At 38.7% G+C, this 21221-nt stretch overlaps 1 protein-coding gene across 5 annotated transcripts; it reads right to left on the minus strand.

Annotated features, from left to right (window-relative positions):
• Nucleotides 1-271: 271 nt before the first annotated feature.
• On the minus strand, nucleotides 272-19689 carry LOC129767559 (collagen alpha-1(IX) chain-like). Of its 5 annotated transcripts, none has more exons than XM_055768578.1 (14): nucleotides 19517-19689; nucleotides 4457-4503; nucleotides 3961-4388; nucleotides 3528-3902; nucleotides 3403-3465; nucleotides 3159-3347; nucleotides 2984-3103; nucleotides 2837-2923; nucleotides 2495-2771; nucleotides 2237-2434; nucleotides 1972-2172; nucleotides 1789-1911; nucleotides 1638-1724; nucleotides 272-1573 (listed from the first exon to the last, which is right to left on the minus strand). In XM_055768578.1, exons 1-14 carry the CDS (start codon nucleotides 19600-19602, stop codon nucleotides 1449-1451), a joined length of 2406 nt encoding a protein of 801 aa, XP_055624553.1. In that variant the 5' UTR covers nucleotides 19603-19689; the 3' UTR covers nucleotides 272-1448. The 5 variants fall into 5 exon arrangements, with proteins under 5 accessions (XP_055624553.1, XP_055624554.1, XP_055624555.1 ...); XM_055768579.1 differs by lacking the exon at nucleotides 19517-19689 and adding an exon at nucleotides 6605-6736; XM_055768580.1 differs by lacking the exon at nucleotides 19517-19689 and adding an exon at nucleotides 6605-6626 and having other exon boundaries at nucleotides 4457-4500.
• Nucleotides 19690-21221: the final 1532 nt, after the last annotated feature.

Genomic DNA, 21221 nt, shown 5'->3' on the forward strand with positions numbered 1-21221 from the left:
TAACTCTGTCATTGTTGAAATTCGAACATATGTGTAGGAGGATTTTTTTCATCAAATATTATCGTCTATCACCTCCTGAGAGAATCTGGATAAGAAAAATTTTTCATGTGAGAAAGATTGTTTTCTGACTTTAAGGGGATGAATCAAAAATCAAATTCCTCTTTATTTGTCAAAAAACGAGACATACATGCAAAAAAAAACAAATAAAGAAAAAAAATTGTTTTGACTCGATTATCCGGAGGATTCGATTATCCGGAGTGAAAAAAAAATCAATACTCCGGATAATCGAGCCCGACCTGTATAACTATTGACTATTGATACCGTATTGATAGTCATCTTATGTTTGAAGAATTTTATGACTCTTGACTCTTCAGTGGAGCTATCGCATGTCGAAATATAAATAAAAATAAAAATCGCTCTCTCGGTAGCCATTCGGCCGTAGTTTTGTGCGTTTCGAATTTAAAGAATTTTTAGTGAATTTAGTTTATTTGACCTGTTATTTTCGACAAATCCACAGTTTGAACGACTGTTCACATATTGTAGGAAAGCTGAACAGATATTTTGTTTAATTTCAGCGATTATTTCACATATTTAGCATTTCGTTGTATGGGGGGCAAAGTAGTCAGTGGAGATTACTACTGACAAAGTTCTGTTATCAAAAGCTGATATATCTTATCACTTTCTGCTTCTGAAGAGGTCCCTTTTGTAGTTTTGACACAGGAGGAATATGCCACCCCAACCAAAACCAAGCCTCATTATGAAAAACGTTGTGTGTTTCCTACTACGTTTTTGTACGTCTGAGAAAATTGCAATTACGACTCTAGGTGAATAGGCCTAGCTCATTTCATACATGTACCTACTATTTCAATAAAGATTTAAACATATTTGGACAAGAAAACACGCATAAATCTAACCCTTCTAGCGTGACATGTGCGAGTGACCACTTTGCCTCCTCACCAAAAAAAAAAAAGTTCGATTTTTCAACTTTTGTTCTAATAATGAAAAATGTACTATTTTCAATTTTCATAATTTTCACTCGTGTCAACTTTATTCAAAATCTGCAATACAACAACCTAATTATCCTAACGCAATGTAACCTTCAGTTTCTGCACGCCCCAACTGATCGGTTGCCATTATTGACGTTTTTCCATTGCATGTTTTCATATAATTTCTTTATTAGTTAGAACAAACCTGTTTCACGGGCGGTTTTTGATTCGTGAGGATAAATTACGTCTCAACTGGAAGTACGGTAGCCGCGATCGTAACTGGAAGGTATTATGGCAGGTGGTAATTTGTGATGGTTTGCACATATTTAATCATCAGGGTATTTCTTGCGGTTACATCTTGTTGCAGTGGTTCCCGGCTACATGCCGGCTGCAGGTAGTTTTTAAGAGTTTATTATTTCTCTTTAGCTATTCCAAATGTGATTGTTTACATTCTATTATGACTTAGTAAGAAGGTCCCTTTGTTTGTTGGTTTGCACGAAGGCTTTGGGCAGCAGCCGCCGCTGCCAAATAGCAATCATTTGGACAAGCACCGGGGACACCTGGGGGACCTCGAGCGCCAGATACACCTAATTGGAAAAGTCATTTTTGACATTTAGAAATTGTTTCTTTTTTTGTAAAATGCGTATCTACCTGGTTTTCCTGATTCCCCCCTTTCACCCTGGCGACCCGGAGGTCCCTGAATCTCTCTTCCTGGGGAACCTTGTGGCCCTGGTAGACCTATAATAGTAAAATAAATTACATATAAGCTTTGAGTGACTAGAGCCCAGAAATCAATACGCACCTGGTGCGCCATCTCTTCCGGTACCATCGTGTCCAGGTCTACCCTCGACACCTGGTTCACCTCGCTCACCCGGAACACCCGGCAATCCAGGGTTCCCTGGTTCACCAGGATAACCTCTGTCCCCTGTGAACAAAATAAAGTTATAGTTTCGACTGTCAATCTAGCAAACTATTTCAAACTTACCAGGAGGACCGGAGTAGCCACGATCCCCTTTTGATCCTGGTTTACCAGGAACCCCTGGTCGTCCAGGCCTGGAAACACCTGGAGGACCTGGTGGTCCAATCAAGCCTTCCGTTAGTTCTGCCAACTGATCTCGCAACACTGCTGCGCATATATCCCGTACTTCAGATTCGGTGAAGCTTCTTCCCGGAGGACCTGGTAGTCCTGGATTTCAGCGTTGGAGATTGTTAATCATGGTATTGATTTCAGCGATTTGTGCGTGACTTACCAGGGGAACCCGGTTGTCCCGGAATACCAGGGGTTCCTTGCATCCCAGGGGCTCCATCTTGTCCTGGAGGACCAGGATATCCAACCGAACCTTCGGGTCCTCTTTCACCACCAGCACCACGTTCGCCAGGTAAACCTGTGTGTCCAACTGGTCCACGATGTCCATAACTCATGAAGTTTTCATAGAATCTACCACCGCCTTCAGGAAGAACAGAAATCGTCTGCATATTCAACATTTTGGTCATTACAGTTAACTAACCTGAAGAACCCACTTCAGCTGGTAAACCAGGGGGACCTGGTGGTCCTGGAGCTCCAGGGGTACCTGGAGCACCAGGTGCTCCTCGTGGACCGGGTATAGCCAGCCCAATGTTTCCTGTTGCGTATCCGCTGTCAGGTGCGGTAAACCCAGGTGGACCAGGAGGTCCCATGGCTCCCGGTAGTCCTGGTATACCTTGAATACCTGTAGGACCTCGCGATCCAGTATCTCCTTTTTCACCCTTTTCTCCTCGTGAGCTCGAGGCGTGCGCAACCTCGCCCTGGAGAATGTTAATTAAATGTTCATCAGTTTCCATTTCGTATCACTATTAGAAAATGAGCGTACCGGTTCTCCCTTCTCTCCCTTAATACCGGTTAGTCCAGTCAGAGCTAGACCATCTCGACCAGGTAATCCTGGTTCACCCCTTTCACCCTTAAAATAGTAAAGTTTACATAAGAACTGTTTTCAAGAACATGCTATTTTAGCTCATACCTTCTCTCCTCTAGCACCAAATCCCGGAGGTCCCACCGGTCCTGGAAGGCCCGGTCGACCAGGTGGACCTTGTACTGATTCACCTCTTAATCCAGGATAGCCATCAGTACCTCGATCACCCTGCACGAAACATTATTGAAATCTGTCACATGCACACAGAATTAATTATTCGTACCTTCTCGCCTTTGATTCCGAATCCAGGTGGTCCGGGAGGCCCGGGTAATCCAGGAGCACCCAGAACGGCAGCTCCAGCTAATGCACCAACACCAGGTTCTCCCTTCTGACCTACTGCACCAGTTTCTCCTTTCTGTCCTATCATCATTGAACCAGCTAAACCTGGTAAACCTTGAGGACCAGGTGGGCCCTAAAATAAATTGTTCTTAACAGAGCTAGTCTAGATCGTTGAGGAATATACTTACACGTCTTCCCGGTTCACCCCTGCTGCCCTTCTCGCCTGGTAAACCTGGTATTCCCGGTGCTCCCTGTAAGGAGACAATATTAATTATCAGCTATCTAGAGCCAATGTGAAGGTAGAACCACCCACATCAGTTCCATTGTATCCGGGTGGGCAGACAGCATTACAGTCCGCTTTTGGCTCCTGACCGTGGGGTAGATTGGTTGATATATGAGCAACATCATACAGGGGAAGTTCATCGCAATTGCCACGGGCTGGCCGAGCGGGATCACAGTTCATGACCATCCATTGGAGATCTATTATCGGGGACTCTGGCTCCATCACTGAGGTTTCTGCGTAGCGAGACATTGACACGTAACCGTTGTTGGTGTCGAACCGTCCGCGAGTATCCAGCGGAGCATTGAGATTGCCTTCCACGTCCTTGACAGGTTCACAATCCACCCATAAATTCAGATAGTCGTTCGTCACGCCCAACATGATCTTGTGCCATCGTTGGTCGAATAGCTATAATAATGTTTCCAAAATTGTATCAGTTGATCCTAGAATAGTGATACAAACTTACAGCTGCATGATGATACTCCACCACCTGCAGATCTCCCTCATCGCTCGGGAGACCAATTTCTAGCGTTTGTCTGCTCGGGTTCATGGTAACGGCTAGCTGACTCTCGTGATGTTCGTTCGTCACCTCGAACAAATGCCAAGGCGCGGCAGGTTCGCCTTCCGTCCGATAGGTACACTCAAGCGAAAATTGATGTGGCAGACCGCGCGGAAACGCATCGATAGATCTCATGGTAAGATTTGCTTCGCTCTCCAGCCGGTATGCGGTTTGGTACATATTGCTCCCCTCGATGCTGTACACATGTCGATTGTTCGTTTCATGTTGATCCAGATGGAACTCGCGAATCAGGTCGAATGAGCGCAGATCCACCTCACCTGGCATCCAGCGTCCACAGGGACCTTCTTCGTAGCTTCCGACATCGAATATGTCTTCTGTGGGATGAGTTAGAAGGTTCCGTTAGAACACACCTTAAAGGGGAGGGCATTATGAGTTTACTTACGTGCCAAAGCAATGGCTACTTGAAGCGTAAGAAGCCGAAATAACCTGCTGTTAGGAGAGATAAACATAAATGAATGGGGTTAGGGATTTAAACAATTTCTTTTTATTTTTGATGTAGGACTACGTCTAACCGGAAAATATAGGGTTTACACCCTGAATGAAAATCTGGGCACTGAATGTGTAGGAAAAAAATGTAAGACTTCGAATGCTCATAACTCGAGCATTTCTTCATAGATCGCAAAGTGTTTGTATCTATTGATATGACATTTTTCTACGCATCTATCACAATGAATATAATTTCATTTTTCTTGGGATAAACAATTGAATAATTATAAAAAGACTTTTCATCAGCAGAAAGTTTTGTACGCTTTGAGTTAGTGCAAACACCGACCAACAGAATGGCGGCATTGTGCACGTATGCATATCTCTTTTTTATCCTTTCAATTTCTCGAATAATTCCGTGTTATGGAAGTACATTCCGGTACATAAATAAAATAGTACCCGCAGCTTGCATATTACATCAATGGTTGATTGATTTTTCTTTCTTTCTGTTCTGAAGAGACTTTTAACTACAAATTTCATTCGCCTCTAGCCTTGACAAAGGCCAATTGGTAAGCGGATTCGCAGGATTTCCACACTTTGATTCCTTGGACTACTGTTTGTTATCCAATTTGAACAAATTATTGGTGGGAAAATACTATGTTGAAAATCGATCACATTGTGAAAAATGTCCAATTTTGAACGTTCATTACTCAGTCCACGCCAAATCAGCCAAAAAACAGCAAAATTGTACCCAACCTTCTTCGATTTTTTATAAAGAGAAAAATAGTTCTCTCAACAAATCCAGATTGAATAGTATCACAATGAAGACAACACAAACAAAACATTTGATGAAAAATAAGACATGAGAAGTATTGTTCGGGCGATTTTCCCCTACATTCTATGAACTGTTTGTTCCGTCGTGTTGCTGCCAAAGAGAAAGCGGTGAATAATTTTTTCACTTATTTTTAAAAACCTACTGCTGGACCTATTGTTGGAGAATAGCGAATAACCCATAATTAGACATTGTAAATGTATTGTAAACTTGAGTTTGAGATATCTCTAAAACGGATTCTTTTAGAAAAATGATCATTATGAGATTTGTGGTTTGAAATAACCACTAGAGCCATATGACACCATCGATTATCAATTATTTATTCTTGCAAATAGTAGAGATTTGAAAAATGCATTAAAAGTTTTCCTCTAAGATTTTTTTTATATTTCTCCATCCCCAAAATTTTCAAAATTTAATCAAACTGTTCTCTATGACTATTAGTTTTCACACACCAAGTATGAAGAAGGAACACAGAAACTGAGCTTTTTTGAGAGTGTTTTTTATTTGTCTTTGTTTTGGCATCAATTTAAAAAAAAATAGAGGAAAAATTGAAGCCTAAACAAAAAAGAATCAAAAATTACTTTTAAAATAACTCAGTTTCTATTTTCCTTCTTTATATTTGGTTCAGTTAATTTAATCAGTTCAGTTTGTTAATCAGTGTGTGAGAGTTATCCAGGAAGTAGCAGACAATTTCGACTAGCGTGGCGGTAGGTCCGTATCACTCTTACTTCCCTCACTATTACATTTAACATGTCGCTTCAATAGAAAATTCAGTTACTTGTGGAGTGCGTTCAGTAATTGGGCCATCGTCGTAAACATTGGTGCGGTCGTTTTCAAAATCAATACATCAATGCCTAATTCTGCTTTCATCCATTATACCATTATTTCGTACATTTCACAAAGTTCGCAATGGATTGGAATTTGTTTGGATTTTTTTTGCTAATGAAAATCTTATCATTCATATCGTGTTGTAAGTCTCGGATTCGTTTTTCGTTCAGGCTGGGGCATTTTGCTGTCACAGGATCAATGATCAAAGCGTATCATTTTACATTGGAATCTGGAGCATTAAAACACTTGGGTATTGAAAAACTAAGTTGAGAATGCAAAGTTCTCCTGAGACATCGGTATGACTAATGAATAAGATTTTCCATTTGTTTGCTCCACTCGCAATTTCATCATCTCAGTATCATTAAAATCACAGTTGATATTACGTATTTTTACTTCCTTCCTAGATGTCATAGAAACTAGAAACAATAGAAAGAAGAACATACACACCTCATTATCACTGGATTTTCACTTGCTTTCAGAAGCACTTTCAAAAACACATAATTGCGAGCAAACCGTCCAATGCAATTCGATGCAACTTTCTTTCTAACCGAAGCGATCCAACCGGCTCAAATCTCAACCACAGACTGGCATATATTCTTTCGAGACTCGAACATCTTCCGTTCTCTGCGGATCTACTATTTCGAAATTACTCTACCATATGTCGTTAATATGGAAACCAAATGATACAAACGGAAGCTGGAAAGAAAAATTCTGCAAAAGAAAGATAGTTTCCCGCGCTACTTTCAAACTAATCTACATGGCCCATATGATACATATGAAATATATATCCAACCGATTGCCGGCCGAATTCCTTGCTGACATAACAGATCGTAACAAAATATTGCAACTTTAGAAATTGGTATGATATAGAACATTCTAAATATAGTGAGCGCATCTTTCCGACAAGCAAATGGTTAGTATGGTTTCCAGATGCGATAGTTCGTATTTTGAAAGCGGACTTTTCGGTCATTCGATGTATTCATGTTTATCTGGCACTTATTAACACATGTTATGATCACTCCAATGTTTCTTACAGGCCCAACACTTGGCTCCACAGTCTAGCGGATCGATACAATCCGTCTGACTTCGAGGTGACAGTCGCGTCTCGAATCGAACCGCACTGATCCCATCATGGTATCGATTAATTGATTAATTCCAACTGCCCCGTTTTGGGTATTATTCTCCAATGCATATCGCACCCTGAAATCATAAACGTTGTGCTAAACTAGCGTGCCAAGTAAACATTATGTTTCATGGGAATAGATTCTATGTTTTGCAATCGGCAGTTGCTATCAGAGAGCCGACTGTAAATGGTTATATGTACAAAATGCTACCACTCGGGTGGTGATCAATCATGTTTATGAAAGTTTCACAACCCCGCGACAGCATACGACTGAAAGCGGTTCAATCGCTTTTTTCGATTCACGAGTACGATATTGAAGATCAAGGTGTTCCGATATATGATGAAAATACAATATTCTAGAAGGTATCGCGGGTATTTTTTCATTTTTACTCGTGTCTCAATTAAACGGTAGCATTTCGCCTTTCCCCTGAGGAAAGAAGCCGGCTTGTGCCGATAGTAATACCATGTGACGGCTATGGAACACGGTCAAACCACGGGTTTCATGTTTTTAGGGCATAGTTAACCGTTCGATGTACCGTCACCGGTCGGTCACTCGTTGCAACATTACACTGTATGCCATGTTGACGTAATGAATCGATACCGGATCAACGAGCGTTCGTTCTTTGGCCCATTCTTGCCCGAGGACTTTCGATTGGGTTGACGACGGTCGATGGAGAGGCTGACATACATCCGAGGGCAAGGCAACTAGTTTACCGTTTTGCGAAAGCCGAGGTCAATTGGCGGGCATTCGTAGTAATACCCATGAGCAGGTGGGGACCGATGTAACGTGAATCGGAATGGAAGAAAAACTACACTTTGTTAATGATTATGAGTTTGCTATGAATGTCCGATAGAATTTAATTTTCAATAACATTTGAATAATGGTGATTAACTATTAAGGCAGTATTCAACCTTAGTATTTTTTCGGCTTCTTACAATATGTACAAACCCTTTGGGTCCGTAACGTTGTTGAAATGATTCACTTCACAATTACAATCCTAATAATAAAAAAGATAATGTTATGAACATTTTTATAATAAGCAATAATTTTCAGCAACATATGTGTACGCGATATTGATTAGTATGAATACAATGAGGTACACATGAATTGAAGCTGAGAGAGTGATAAAGACATACAAGAGTATCACTTTTATTCATCTTCTCCGACATAATTCCACAAATATCCACTGCATACTGTCACATTATACTCATATTCAGCGGAAATTGAAAAAAAAAATCTATTTTCAATTGATAAGAAACATACTGAAAATAGCGTTTTTACATGATTGTGGAAGGCAATTGAATATAAACACAAATATTGATGTCACGAGGGGAAAAATGGCTATAGCAACTCATGCTATCACGCACGCTACGCTCGAAAACTCTACCATCTGCTCCACCTATCTTTGAACTAACCGTTCTCGAGATATAACCAATTTAATATAATTGAAATAATTGTCTTAATGAACTTACTTAAATCTAATACAAATATATACATTTCGATTGTTAACTTCTTCTAAAATATTCTTTAAATCTACTTCGAAGCACTGTGCTTGCGGGGTTAAAATCAAAGAGGTGAAAAATCTTATTAAAGGTAGCAGACATAAATTCCAACGGATCATGCAGACCATACACACTGTTCCGGAAATCGAGCCTTAGGAAATCACGGTGACGTAGGGTGCGCTCTGGAGCATACATATTGAGGTTAGCTAGCAAGGAAGGAGAATCAATCTCATGGATTGTGCTGCAGATCTCCTATTCTCCAGAGTATCAATTCCCAGCAAGTAACATCGCCAGCATCGTAAGGCGGCAATTCCCTTGGGTTCCGCCACGGAAGATTCCTCAAAGCACGACGCACGAACTTTCTTTGGACAGATTCAATGCGCGCTTTCCAAATGCCGGGGAAAGGGCACCGACAGAACAACAGAAATAAATTCCAGGATAGAGAGAACCAGCGCACAGTAGAGAGATTTCAAGCAAAGCGGATCCTTGAATCCATCGGTGACCTTCAAAACGAAACCGAGTTGTTTGTTTGCCCTGGAGATGATATCGTTGTAGTGGTAGATGAACGTGAACTCCTCGTCAAGCATTACACCCAAATCGCGAACTCGTTGAACCCGCTCGATGGCTTCGCCGGACAACATGTAGGGGAAAGTGATGGGATTTTGCTTCCTGGTAAATGAAATAATTTGGCATTTCTCAACGCTCAGCGTCATACAATTTCGTGCACACCACGTCTCAAAAATGTTCGGCAATCCTTGAAGATGATGACAATCATCTATGTTCTCAACGATAACGTAGACCTTAGAATCATCAGCATAGAAGAGTCTCGTTCTTCGGGGCAAGATCAAGGACACGTCATTTATGAACAATGAAAAAAGTAAGGGACCTAAATTGCTCCCCTGAGGCACTTCAGATATGTTTGTGAATGACTCGGACTCATATGACATATATTTTCACACACAAAGTTCGATTCGTCAGGTATGACCCGAACCACTCGACAAAAACGGGGGCTGCACCACATTTCGCTAATTTTTCGAGAAGGAATCGATGATCGACCCGGTCAAAAGCTGCCTTCAAGTCCAAGTAGACGGCAGCCACTTGCTTACCAGCATCCATGGCGCGGATACAACGCGATAAGATCTCAACCAGATTGGTGCTCACGGATCATTGTGGGTAGAAACGATGCTGATTCGTTGATATGTACTGCTCGCAACTGGCTAAAAGCGATTCATTTATGATGATTTCAAACAGTTTTGAGCAGGCGCAAAGAGAAGTAATGCCGCGATAGTTTTTAGCATCTCGTATATCTTCTTTCTTGTGAATGGGAAATAGATTCGATTTTTTCCAGCTCGAAGAAAACACACGCTGCTGCAGTGATCGATTAAAAAGTTTCGACAGCGGAGAAGCCAGTGGAGAACTGCATTTTTTCAACACTGCAGGTGAAATTCGATCCGGACCTGGAGCACGCGTGAATTTAAGCTTTTGAATTGCTTTAACTACCTCCTGCTAAGATATTTCAAACATTCCAAAGCTAAACACATCCCGAGGAGCATCCTGGACAGCTAATCTAACTTGTTCAAGCTGAGCTGTATAACTGTTGAAAGAGCGTTTAAACTGTCGAGCAAAAAGTTCGCATTTTCCACTGATCGAATCAGAAAGAACTCGTCGAGATGCACTGATGTTGGAAGACCGTTTTCATTTCGCTTCGAGTTGACAAACAATCAGAACTGTTTTGGATTCACACGTAGGCTTTCCTCAATACGAATTTTGTATTGGGCATACAAAAATGCATTGTATCTCCTGTACTCATTACTAGCCTGATTGAACTGCAGCTTCGAGTGTTGAGATCGATGACTGCAGAAGGAACGTAGAGCAGCAGATCGACGACGTTTCAGCAAGCGTAAACGGTTGTTTGACCATGGCGGTTTACACGGAGGAGGTCTCAAAGGAACATGTGCTGTAATCGCCTGAAGTACAGCGTTGGAGAAGAATCCAACGGCTTCATCGACATCATGAATCGTGTCCAGAGTATTCCAGTCGACCACAAGCAATGCTGCACACAAATGCTCAAAATTGGCCCGTTTGAAATCGTATCCATGATCATTAAGTTCAGTTCCGTATGTTACAGCTGTTGGACATTCGACGACTAGCTCGAATGAAGGATGGCGAGGATCAACTCGGTAGCACGATGTCGTTAACAAGGACAAGATCAAGAGTGCGGTTCTCTGTATTCTCCAAGCTGTTTATCTGTGACAAGCCGTGGAAGCAGAAACCATCCAGAAATAAGCTACTGGTAGTACACAGTCGAGAGCGATCCAGATCAACTGACGCGTAGCCGTCTTCGTTTACATTCCAGTATACATCACATAGTTAAAGTCACCAAACTGTAGTACAATGTCGTTAGGAGAGAGATTCGAGTGAATTGCGCCGATTGAATCGATGTGTTTGCGAATAGCTGGGATGTCATTCTTTCTACTTGGTGGTAAACAGAGTACTCCAATGCTAACGATTCTATCCATAGATTCCATCCTGGTAATGTCCGTGAAATATTAGGAAATACACACTGCTGCTGAACATTATGACTAAGGTTCCGACAACGTATGAAAATTTACACTTTAAAAAAATTATTATATCTCGAGATCGATTAGTTCTAGGGTAAAAGCTTATATGCAGTTTTCGTGTAGAATCGCATGTAGATTCCGTTTTTGATGTCATTTTTTAAAAATGGTTACGATTTCACAAAGTATTGAAATTTAATCAATGTTCAATAAAATCATATATCCATTTTGGTGACTACTCTTTGAAAAGGGCCAAAGTTTTTTTTTCTTAAGTTTTATCAAAATTTTATAACTTAGAAACAATAATACTTACAGAATGTTGGTGAGAGAATGAAATGTAGGAAACCATTTTCCATTAAAAAATAAAAATAAAATAAAAATATTATACTGGAAATATTCTAAAAATTGAAATTCTTTTTTTTCAAAAAAATATTTTTTAAATTCTCAAAAAAAATGTATGAATAGCCCTTACAATTTGCAACAAATCTTCCATACATCGGAAGATGGGCGTTTCTAAATTTTTGTTTTCCTAAAAACAACTTTTTCTTGATTTCTTTGGAAAAAAATCGAATTAATTCTAATTTTGTTCAAATTCGAGTCAGCGATATAGTATATCCGACAAAGGTTTAGATCTCGTTAAAATATAAACTTTTGTTGAAAACTGTATCTTTCTTTTTTTTATAGTTTCTGGAATTTATGGCATTTTCGGGTCTTAATCGGTTTCTCGCGGGGCTCAACTCGCGGATGAATTATTAAATGAAGATCAAACTTAGTTTGTAGATAACTTTTACAAGATATAGTAAAATTTTATTATATTTGAAGATGAATTGACAATAATAGCACATGCCAAAGTCATATTATACGGGTTTCGCAAAAAAAAACTGCAGTCCAAACCATACGTACTATAAATTGATAAAAAGTATAGTACAGGTCGGACTCGATTATCCGGAGACTCAATTGCCGGGACTCGATTAACCGGAATTTTAGACTCGATTATCCGGAGTATTTTATTTTTGATTTCCGGAAATTTTGGATAATTTGTATACTAACTCCATATTGAATAGCTAATATGGGTATCAAATGAAAGTACTTGACTAGTAGAATGCAGTTAATTATGAAAAATTCAAATCCAAAATGGCGGATTACATATTTTCTTAGAACCCCATCAATATGGGATCAAATGAAAGGGCTTGACTAGCAGAACACGGTTATTTATGAAAAATGCAAATCCAAAACGGCGGCCACTATAAAATGGCGGATTACATATTCTCTTAGAACCCCATCAATGTGGGTATCAAGTGAAAGGGCTTGACTGTTAGAACATGATCTACTTTGATGACCGCAGTTAGCAAATGAACAATTACTTTTTAAATGGTTCCATTCAGCTTGCCCTGTTTGTATGTATGTGTATGTGTTTGTAAGTGTTTGTAGGATTGTCTCACATTAATAGAAAATTGAGCCCGTTCCTGTTGGCTGATTGATCTGAAATTTGGAACATACTTTTAATTCTACTGTAATTATAAAACTGCGTATTTCATGATCTTGAAAAATTCAATTTGGCCGCCGCTCAAAAATGGCTGAATGGCTTGACTTGGAGAATACACTACACTATGAACAACATAGATTCGAAAAGCCCCATCAATATTGGTATCAAATTAAATGATTTGACTAATAGAATACAGTACATCATCAAAATATTCCGAAGAAAGTAAAAAATAAAAATTAAAAAAAAAAATAATTTTTTGAATGGTTTCAATATAGAGAAGTAAACTAATGATACAGATAATTTACTAAAACCTAGAAAATACAGGCAAACCTTTTTTTGTGCGGGGGATAGGCACCGCACAAAAAAATCGCATAAAAAAATCGTGCAATACTTCACCAGCAGCGTTAAAAAATCGTTTTCGGTACACATTTTGAAATCAACTTTTTTTGTGCAGTAGATAGGGACCGCATGAAAAAAGTTTCCACGAAGAAAATAACTCAAATCCACGCCATTCACCGTTCAATTTCCTTTCGTTTCCCTGCTTTGCGATGGGACACTGCCTTTACGGTTGCGCGTGGCTGTTTTGTGCTTTTAGTTGCATGTCGAAACGTGTTGCTGTTAGAAATCATGTCATGCAAGAACTTAGAAAAACTTAGAGCATTTGATGAGAGGAAGGGAATGATTTCAGAAGTGGATAATTGAGACGCAAATATGCTTTTTTCGCACTGAAATACATATAAACCATCGAAAAAAACTAAATAGACGAAAACTTCGTCAAATATGCTTCTTTTCATATACCGCACGAAAAAAAAATCGCACAAAAAAAAAACCGCACAAGAACAGAAAATTGCACAAAAAAAAGTCACAGGAGGGTTGTGTCTGAGACACGACCGCATAGTTGACGTAGGATTCCGTTAGGCTATCTGTTAATTTTGGATATGTTTGAAGAATTAAACTCTTTGATAATGATTTGGTGGCCGTTTGTTTGGTTGTTGGGTATTGTTTGTTCACTCTACCTGTGTTTACAACACTGATGATAGAAGAATGTTAATTAGTCGTTGTATGGTGTGTATCACATTAGAAGATACCGAAGTGAAATGAGATATGCTGAAAATCACCCTCTGTGACCCTAGACGAGATGCCTCAAACTTATCAATGTTATATATGATAATTATCAATACCGAACACAATCATCAATTTTTCTCATCAGTAAAAACATGTTACTTCAATATAGAGAAAACATATTTGAAATGGAAAAGGTAATTTTCTTTTATAATTTTTACTTTAGTGTTTATTTAACCCAATGCGAATTGTAATTGGACTAACTACACCTCATACTACATATAGAGTATATGAGAAATCACTTTTTCGAATATTTTCTCACTTTTCCAACTTTACTCGCAGTGTGAACTTTCCTTGGGTGAAAATGAACAGACAGCTTAAACCGAACGACCTGTTCTCGAGCGGGAACACATCTTGGTTTTTATTTATGAAAATTGAAATAAATCGTTTCATATATCAAGTCATTTTTAACACAACTGTTACCATATACAATTTTACACTTACACTTGTTGTGTTTTTCACAATACACGATCGGTCATTGATATGAAATTTCACGAAGCAACCAACAAGTTCAAAATTTAAATTTAATTTGCTAGAATTAATCGTTTCACTCCCCTCCCTTGCAATATAAAAATGTCCCCGACTTGCATATATTTACAATGCCGATTTCCTCCAAGCACCCTGGTTTTGATGTCTCTGTTAGGGAAAACATTTCGGTGGGAACAAAAGCTCCTCCTTCTTTCATGTATTTGCAATGCCGATTTCCCCCAGGCAGCATGGTTTTGATGTCTCTGTTAGGGAACCGCTGCATGTGTCGTTAATTTCGACCAATCAGAAGTGGATATTTCTGTTAGGATAGGGGTTCAGATTTTTCAATTGTTCGATGGTTAGTTTCATGACATATATTATTTTATTCAATATAAAAAATTGTTATGGAGAGCCGAAATCGATTGACGCAAAAATTTCATCAATCCATCATGAAATGACTGAGCAACAAGCGTTTGAAATTGGACAATTTTTACGATGTGCTCGATTTTCGATTTTCAATTTGTACCCCAGTATGTTCCCGAAAGACGTAATCCTACGTCAAAATACAGGTTTTACTGTGATAAGACGAATTGCAGTTAATAGTTATCACATCGTTCCTTCATTAATTTAGGGCAATGATGAGACTAGAATAAAATCGGGGGATACAGGTCGGACTCGATTATATGTGATTCGATTAAATACGACGACGACGATGTTGAATTAAAGAGGTTTTAAACTTTTCAATTCATTCGCCTCTAGAGATTCGCCAATTTTGGAATCGATTATATGTATTTTTTTTTGCTTATTTCACGAAAAAATATCACCTTTCAATATCAAGGAGAAATTTAAGTGGCTTTTATAAGTACATCGGAGTCAAAATCGTGATTTTTGAAGATTTTGCCTTAATTTTCACCAGGAATTTTTTCTATCGATATAACAGCGAAATTAAAATAGATAAAAGTTGGGTGTCAAAGAACAAAGACCGATTAGAAAGCTTAAATTTGATTGATAGAGACAATCATATTCAATATGAAAACACATTAAAACTTACTAACTATGAAGTTTTTCACTTCCAAAATGTTATTTAAATCCAGATGTTTCACAACTATATCCTGTACTAAATTTTCTCATCTCTCTAATGGTAACAACAGAATCGTCTTCTGAAGCGTACTTTTTAATGTAGCGCCAGTTTGAGACAACAGAGTTCGAAACAAACAAAAAGAGCTATAACTCTGTCATTGTTGAAATTTGAACATATAAAAGAAGGATTTTTCTATCAAATATGATCCTCTATCACCTTCTGAAAGAATTTGAATTTTATATACGAGAAAGGTATTTTATGACGCTAAGGGGATGAATCAAAAATTGAATTTTTTTTTATATTAAAAAAAACTAGAAATATATGCATAAAAAACGATTGAAGATTATTTTTTCTGACTCGATTATATACAGGATTCGATTATATACAGTGAGAATAAATCCAAAACTGAATATAATCGAGTCCGCGCTGTATATGAGGAAACAACTTACTGTGGATAGTGGAAATCCAACGTTTATTTCTTACCTAATTTTTTTTATATATTTTCATTATGTACTGTATCAAATCAATTCATTTGATACCGATATTGAGTGGATTGCAAAAAATACATAGTCGACCATTTAGTGGCGGTGACCTTTTGGAATTTGTGTTTTTTATTATGTTTCGTGTTCTCCATGTCAAGTTATTCAGCCATTTTTTGCGACGGCCAAATTGATTTTTTCAAGATCACGGGATACGTAGTTTTATAATGACAGTAGAATTAATGGTCTCTTTTCAGATTTCAGATCAATCAGTCAACAGGAACGGGATCAATATTCTATTAATGTGGGACAACCCTACAAACATTCAAACATACATACAAACAGGTCAAGCTGATTGAAAGCATTAAGAAGTAATTGTTTATTTGGGGACTGCGGCCATCTTGGATTGGAATTTTTCATGATTTATTTGATTATTTTCAGACACAATTCTCGTTCAAGATTTTTCAACCACTTGCAAATAACATGTTTCTTCGTTACATGGAATAAATATTTTATACAAAAAATATGAAAGAATAAAGACAGCCCTAAATCAGATAATGCCTCCCTCGAGTTCTGCTGTTATCAACACATTCGGCGATACTTTTTTATTGGTATAGATAGAAAAAGATATAGGAGTGCGTTACATCACATTAAAATCCATTTTCAGTTTCGAACAAAGATCAATTTCGCTAGCGCAAACATAAAATGGACTAACAGAACTTGTCACTATGTATTTGTATAACATATGGGAATATCATTTTCCGAATTTTCCCTTCTTCCTTCAGAGTTTTCCGAAAATTTTCAATTGTCTTGTTTGGTTGGAATATTTCTGGTTGAAATATGTGTAATATTTTTATGGGACCCCCTCTCCATTCCAGTGGAGGGAGGGGTGCCATACCATCATAGAAACATTCCCCCCCCCCCCTCAGAAAGGTGGGAGGAGTGTTGAACCACTTTAGAAATGTTTTTTGCCTTCTAAAACCTCCACATGCATTTGATTCAGTTTGCTTGATTAGTTCTTGAATTATGCAGAAATGTATGTTTCATTTGTACGGCAGAATGAATACCGCCCCCCCACCCTCAGAGAGTGTCTAATCACCATGGAAACGTTTCGTTTCCCCTAAAACATTCGCATGACAAATTTGGCTCCATTTTTTGTTTTCATTTGCTTGATTAATTCCCGAGTAATGCAGAAATTTGGGTTTCATTTGTATGGCAGCCCCCCCTTAGAGAGGGGGGTGGAGAGCCATACTATCATAGAAACATTTATTTCACCCTAAAATTTAAATGTGCCTTTGCGGTTTGTGGTTTCATTTGCTTGATTAATTCTCGAGTAATGCAGAAATTTGTGTTTCATTTGTATGGAAGCCCCCCCTGAGAGAGGGGGAGGAGTATCTAACCACCATAGAATCATATATTGCACCCTAAAACCTCCACATGCCAAATTTGGTTCCATTTGCTTGATTAATTCTTGAGTAATGCAGAAATTTGAGTTTCATTTGTATGTCGACCCCCTCTTAGAGAGGGGAGTGGAGAGTCTAACTACCATAGAAACATTTATTTTACCCTTAAACCTAAATATGCCTAAATTGGTTTCATTTGCTTAATTAATTCTCGAGTGATGCAGAAATTTTTGTTTCATTTGTATAGCAGCCCCCCCTTAGAGAGGGGGGTGGAGAGTCAAACCACCATTCATTGCACCCTAAAACCTCCTCATACCAAATTTCGTTTCATTTGCTTGATTAATTCCCGAGTAATGAAGAAATTTGTGTTTCATTTGTATGGCAGCCCCCCCTTAGAGAGGGGGAGGGGTCTGAAACTAGCACGAAAACCTTCACCGGCCCCAAAAACTGTTACATACTAACTTTCATGTTGATCGGTTCAGTATTTCATATTTAGTATCAGAGCCAATAAGAATCAGACAGACAGACACAAATCCATTTATATATACATATATATATATATATATATATATATATATATATATATATATATATATATATATATATATATATATATATATATATATATATATATATATATATATTTATGGGGTTCTGAGAAAATGTGTAATCCGCCATTTTGAAGCGGCCGCCATCTTGGATTTACATTTTTCATATATAACTGTGTTGTACTAGCCAAGTCCTTTCATTTGACACCCATACTGATGGGGTTTTGAAAACATATGTAATCCGCCATTTTGTAGCGGCCGCCATCTTGGATTTTCAAGATCATGGAATACGCAGTTTTATAATGACATCAGAGATAAAGATGTGTTCCAAATTTCAGATCAATCGGTCAACAGGAAGGGGGTTAAATTCCTATTAATGTGGTACGGCGCTTCCTACCAAGTTACAAAGTTACAAAGTTACATAGTCACAGACATATAAAAGGGCCAACCTAGAGAAAACCGTTCAATAAATAGGTGCAAATCATAATTCTAATACGTTTACATAGAGGAAGTTGGTTTTTTTATGACTCGATTATCCGGAGGATTCGATTATCCGGAGTGAAAAAAAAATCAATACTCCGGATAATCGAGTCCGACCTGTATAAACATTATATTAATATGGTTCGGATTTTATTATTTTTCTACACATCCTGTAGTTACATTTAGGTGCCTATTCTGTCAAATTAATTTTGAAAATCCTATTCAATTTGCACGAGGAAAGTATCACCCTCGCGACGAAAGTGTTCATAAAACAGTGGTCATCGCACCAAACTAGTCATGACTGTCATTGCCCAGATAATTACAAGGCAAGTACCCACAACCGCAAGCAATGCTCAGCAAATGACCCTCGCAATCGATTGCCCAGAGGTGGTAACGATAATTATTTCCATCACCAACGCTTACCCGACTCAATTCAAATCCAAACACTTCACTGTCTCCGTGTCAGAAAAGAAATAAATAGTCACTAGTTAGCGAGCGACTTAATGAGCAAAACAGAAATGTTTCCAGACGCTTAGATACGATCGATCGCTACAAGAATATATATTTCATTTTCGCGCGTAATCCCATAACTTCAAAACTGATAGTATGATAAATCTAATTGGTTTGCTAATGAAGAGATTTTTAGTATTCATGGTAGGCCTATTTTGCGAAACCTTTGAGTTACGGACATTCGCGATGTACAGTTGGTGGCATTTTTGCGGCACAAGTTGCTAGACATACCAATAAATCCATCACTCAGTTATTTGAACGCCGGTGTCGATAGCGCCATGTGTTCACTTTTAGGAAATCATTTACTGACACTTACGTTCACTTTTGTTCCACTATTTTAAACACATTTCTCCCCGGTGACACCATCTCAGACTCTTGTGTGCGATCGATCGAAAGAAGGTGGCTGGCTACCGATGGACGCGATGTTCAAACTGGTTAGTTTTTTCCGTGAAATGTTGGATCTTTCGATCCATGGTTTTGTTGGAAAACGTTCCGTATTTAACGGACACCGTTCCACTAGCGGTGGATTTCCAAACACTGTCTGTCTTCAGGTCGACGCCGTTATCGTCGCAATAAATTCAGTCCACCTTGCACTTACTCATTCTCGCCACGATCTACTTGGCGTCCAAAAGAACCCCTTTGGTATGGTACCAGACGATACGTGGGGAGGTCCAGCGGTTTCATTTTTCGGTGTTACCCATATTTCTTTCGTTATAGGAAAAACAGGCCAACAGTGACGGAGACAACTGGACATAATAATGAAATGTTGCATTTCTATTCCAACCAGCCGCATGAGCTATGTAACAGGGCGAACTGTGCAAGATTGCATAAGCGCTGCTGCAGCGCTCAGGTGTGCATTTAATTGAATTACGTTCACACATTTGTACGGTACGAGATTATGCGTTACGAGAATAAAGCCAGATTGGTTCTAGCAGCAGGGGGGCTGTCCAACTGATAGAAATTTTTAAAGGTTCACTTAGTCCAGCCCCATCGAGACTGTCAACAACGGGCCGGAGTTGAATGGGCCATTGGAATTAGCCCAGTTCAATCAGCATCATTAGACACCGAGAGATAATTACTCACATTTCAAATGCCATGCCTTCGAGATCGGTCCGTAATGACATGCATCAAGAACATAGAATCAAATTCCTCGGTACGAGCAAGCGTTGATCCGTATCGTCGACCTCTGGTTTGGGTGGATACTTACGGTAGCGAAGAATCGCACCGGTCGTGGGATCGTACCTCGAACGATTTGATGTCGGATTTTGTTACAATGTTTGCGTGGTTCATTCGATGCCTATGTTAGATATTGCGCAAAATAAACGGTGTATTTTTATTTTGTTAGTTTGTTTCTTGTCTGTTTCTGGGAAAGGTGCAATCGAACCAACGATGGAATAACGATTCACAGCATCTCATGTTAATTATCGATTGTTGGGTTTCAACCGATCATGTTAAAATTTCAATGATTTGTACTTTGTACGTACTTTGTTTTTGTTGCAGATGCTGCCGAGTGTTATTTTTCATATGCTAGCATTTATCGTGATGTTCATAAGGAATTCACTATAGTTGACGAATCCTAATTTTTTCAGCGTATTCCGTTTTTGAGTTCGAACTTTTTCATTGATGACTAACATTTTGCGAGTGTGTAAACAATGACAGTTGTCTCTTTCAGGAGATCTTCCATCTGTTTCCATACAGAGTTTTCGTTCCATCGGCCAGGGTGTTGTTTTTTGTGTTTTGTCTCGATATTCAAAATTGGTTTTTTAAATGTCTAAACGGAAGTGTAATTTTATCGACAAATTGTACCAGAAGTACATTTATTTCACCGAAGGACGTAATTATCATGAGCCTAAATTATGCATATGTGATTCATACGTGTCGGTGGCTAATAGTTGTATGTACATTTTGTCATTTTGTTGGAAAAAAACATTTTTTATGGCAAATGTCTTAAGGGGGGACCCCTGTCTGGAAGGTCGGAAAATAATTAATTTTCGTGGATTTTTTTCGGATGTTACGAATGAAGTAAAGTGTTCGTGTATTTTGGTTATTGTTAAAGGTATATTTGAAGATGTATTCTCCATGTTGTGAGTGTACGAATAATAATTATGACGCTGTTGACAGCTGGATGCGTAGATGCTGTCTGAAAATCGGTACCTTGCTGGTGGTATCGGTTCTGAAGCAACAGGGTGTCGTAGAACAAATTCCAATGAATATTTTGAAACTTTAGGACGATAACTAAAGCGTTACAAGGAGGTTTTTGAAAATTCGGAAAATTGCCAAAATGGCGGCCATTTTCGTTAAAA

This window comes from Toxorhynchites rutilus, chromosome 2 (assembly GCF_029784135.1).
Source record: "Toxorhynchites rutilus septentrionalis strain SRP chromosome 2, ASM2978413v1, whole genome shotgun sequence".
Lineage (NCBI taxonomy): Eukaryota > Metazoa > Arthropoda > Insecta > Diptera > Culicidae > Toxorhynchites > Toxorhynchites rutilus.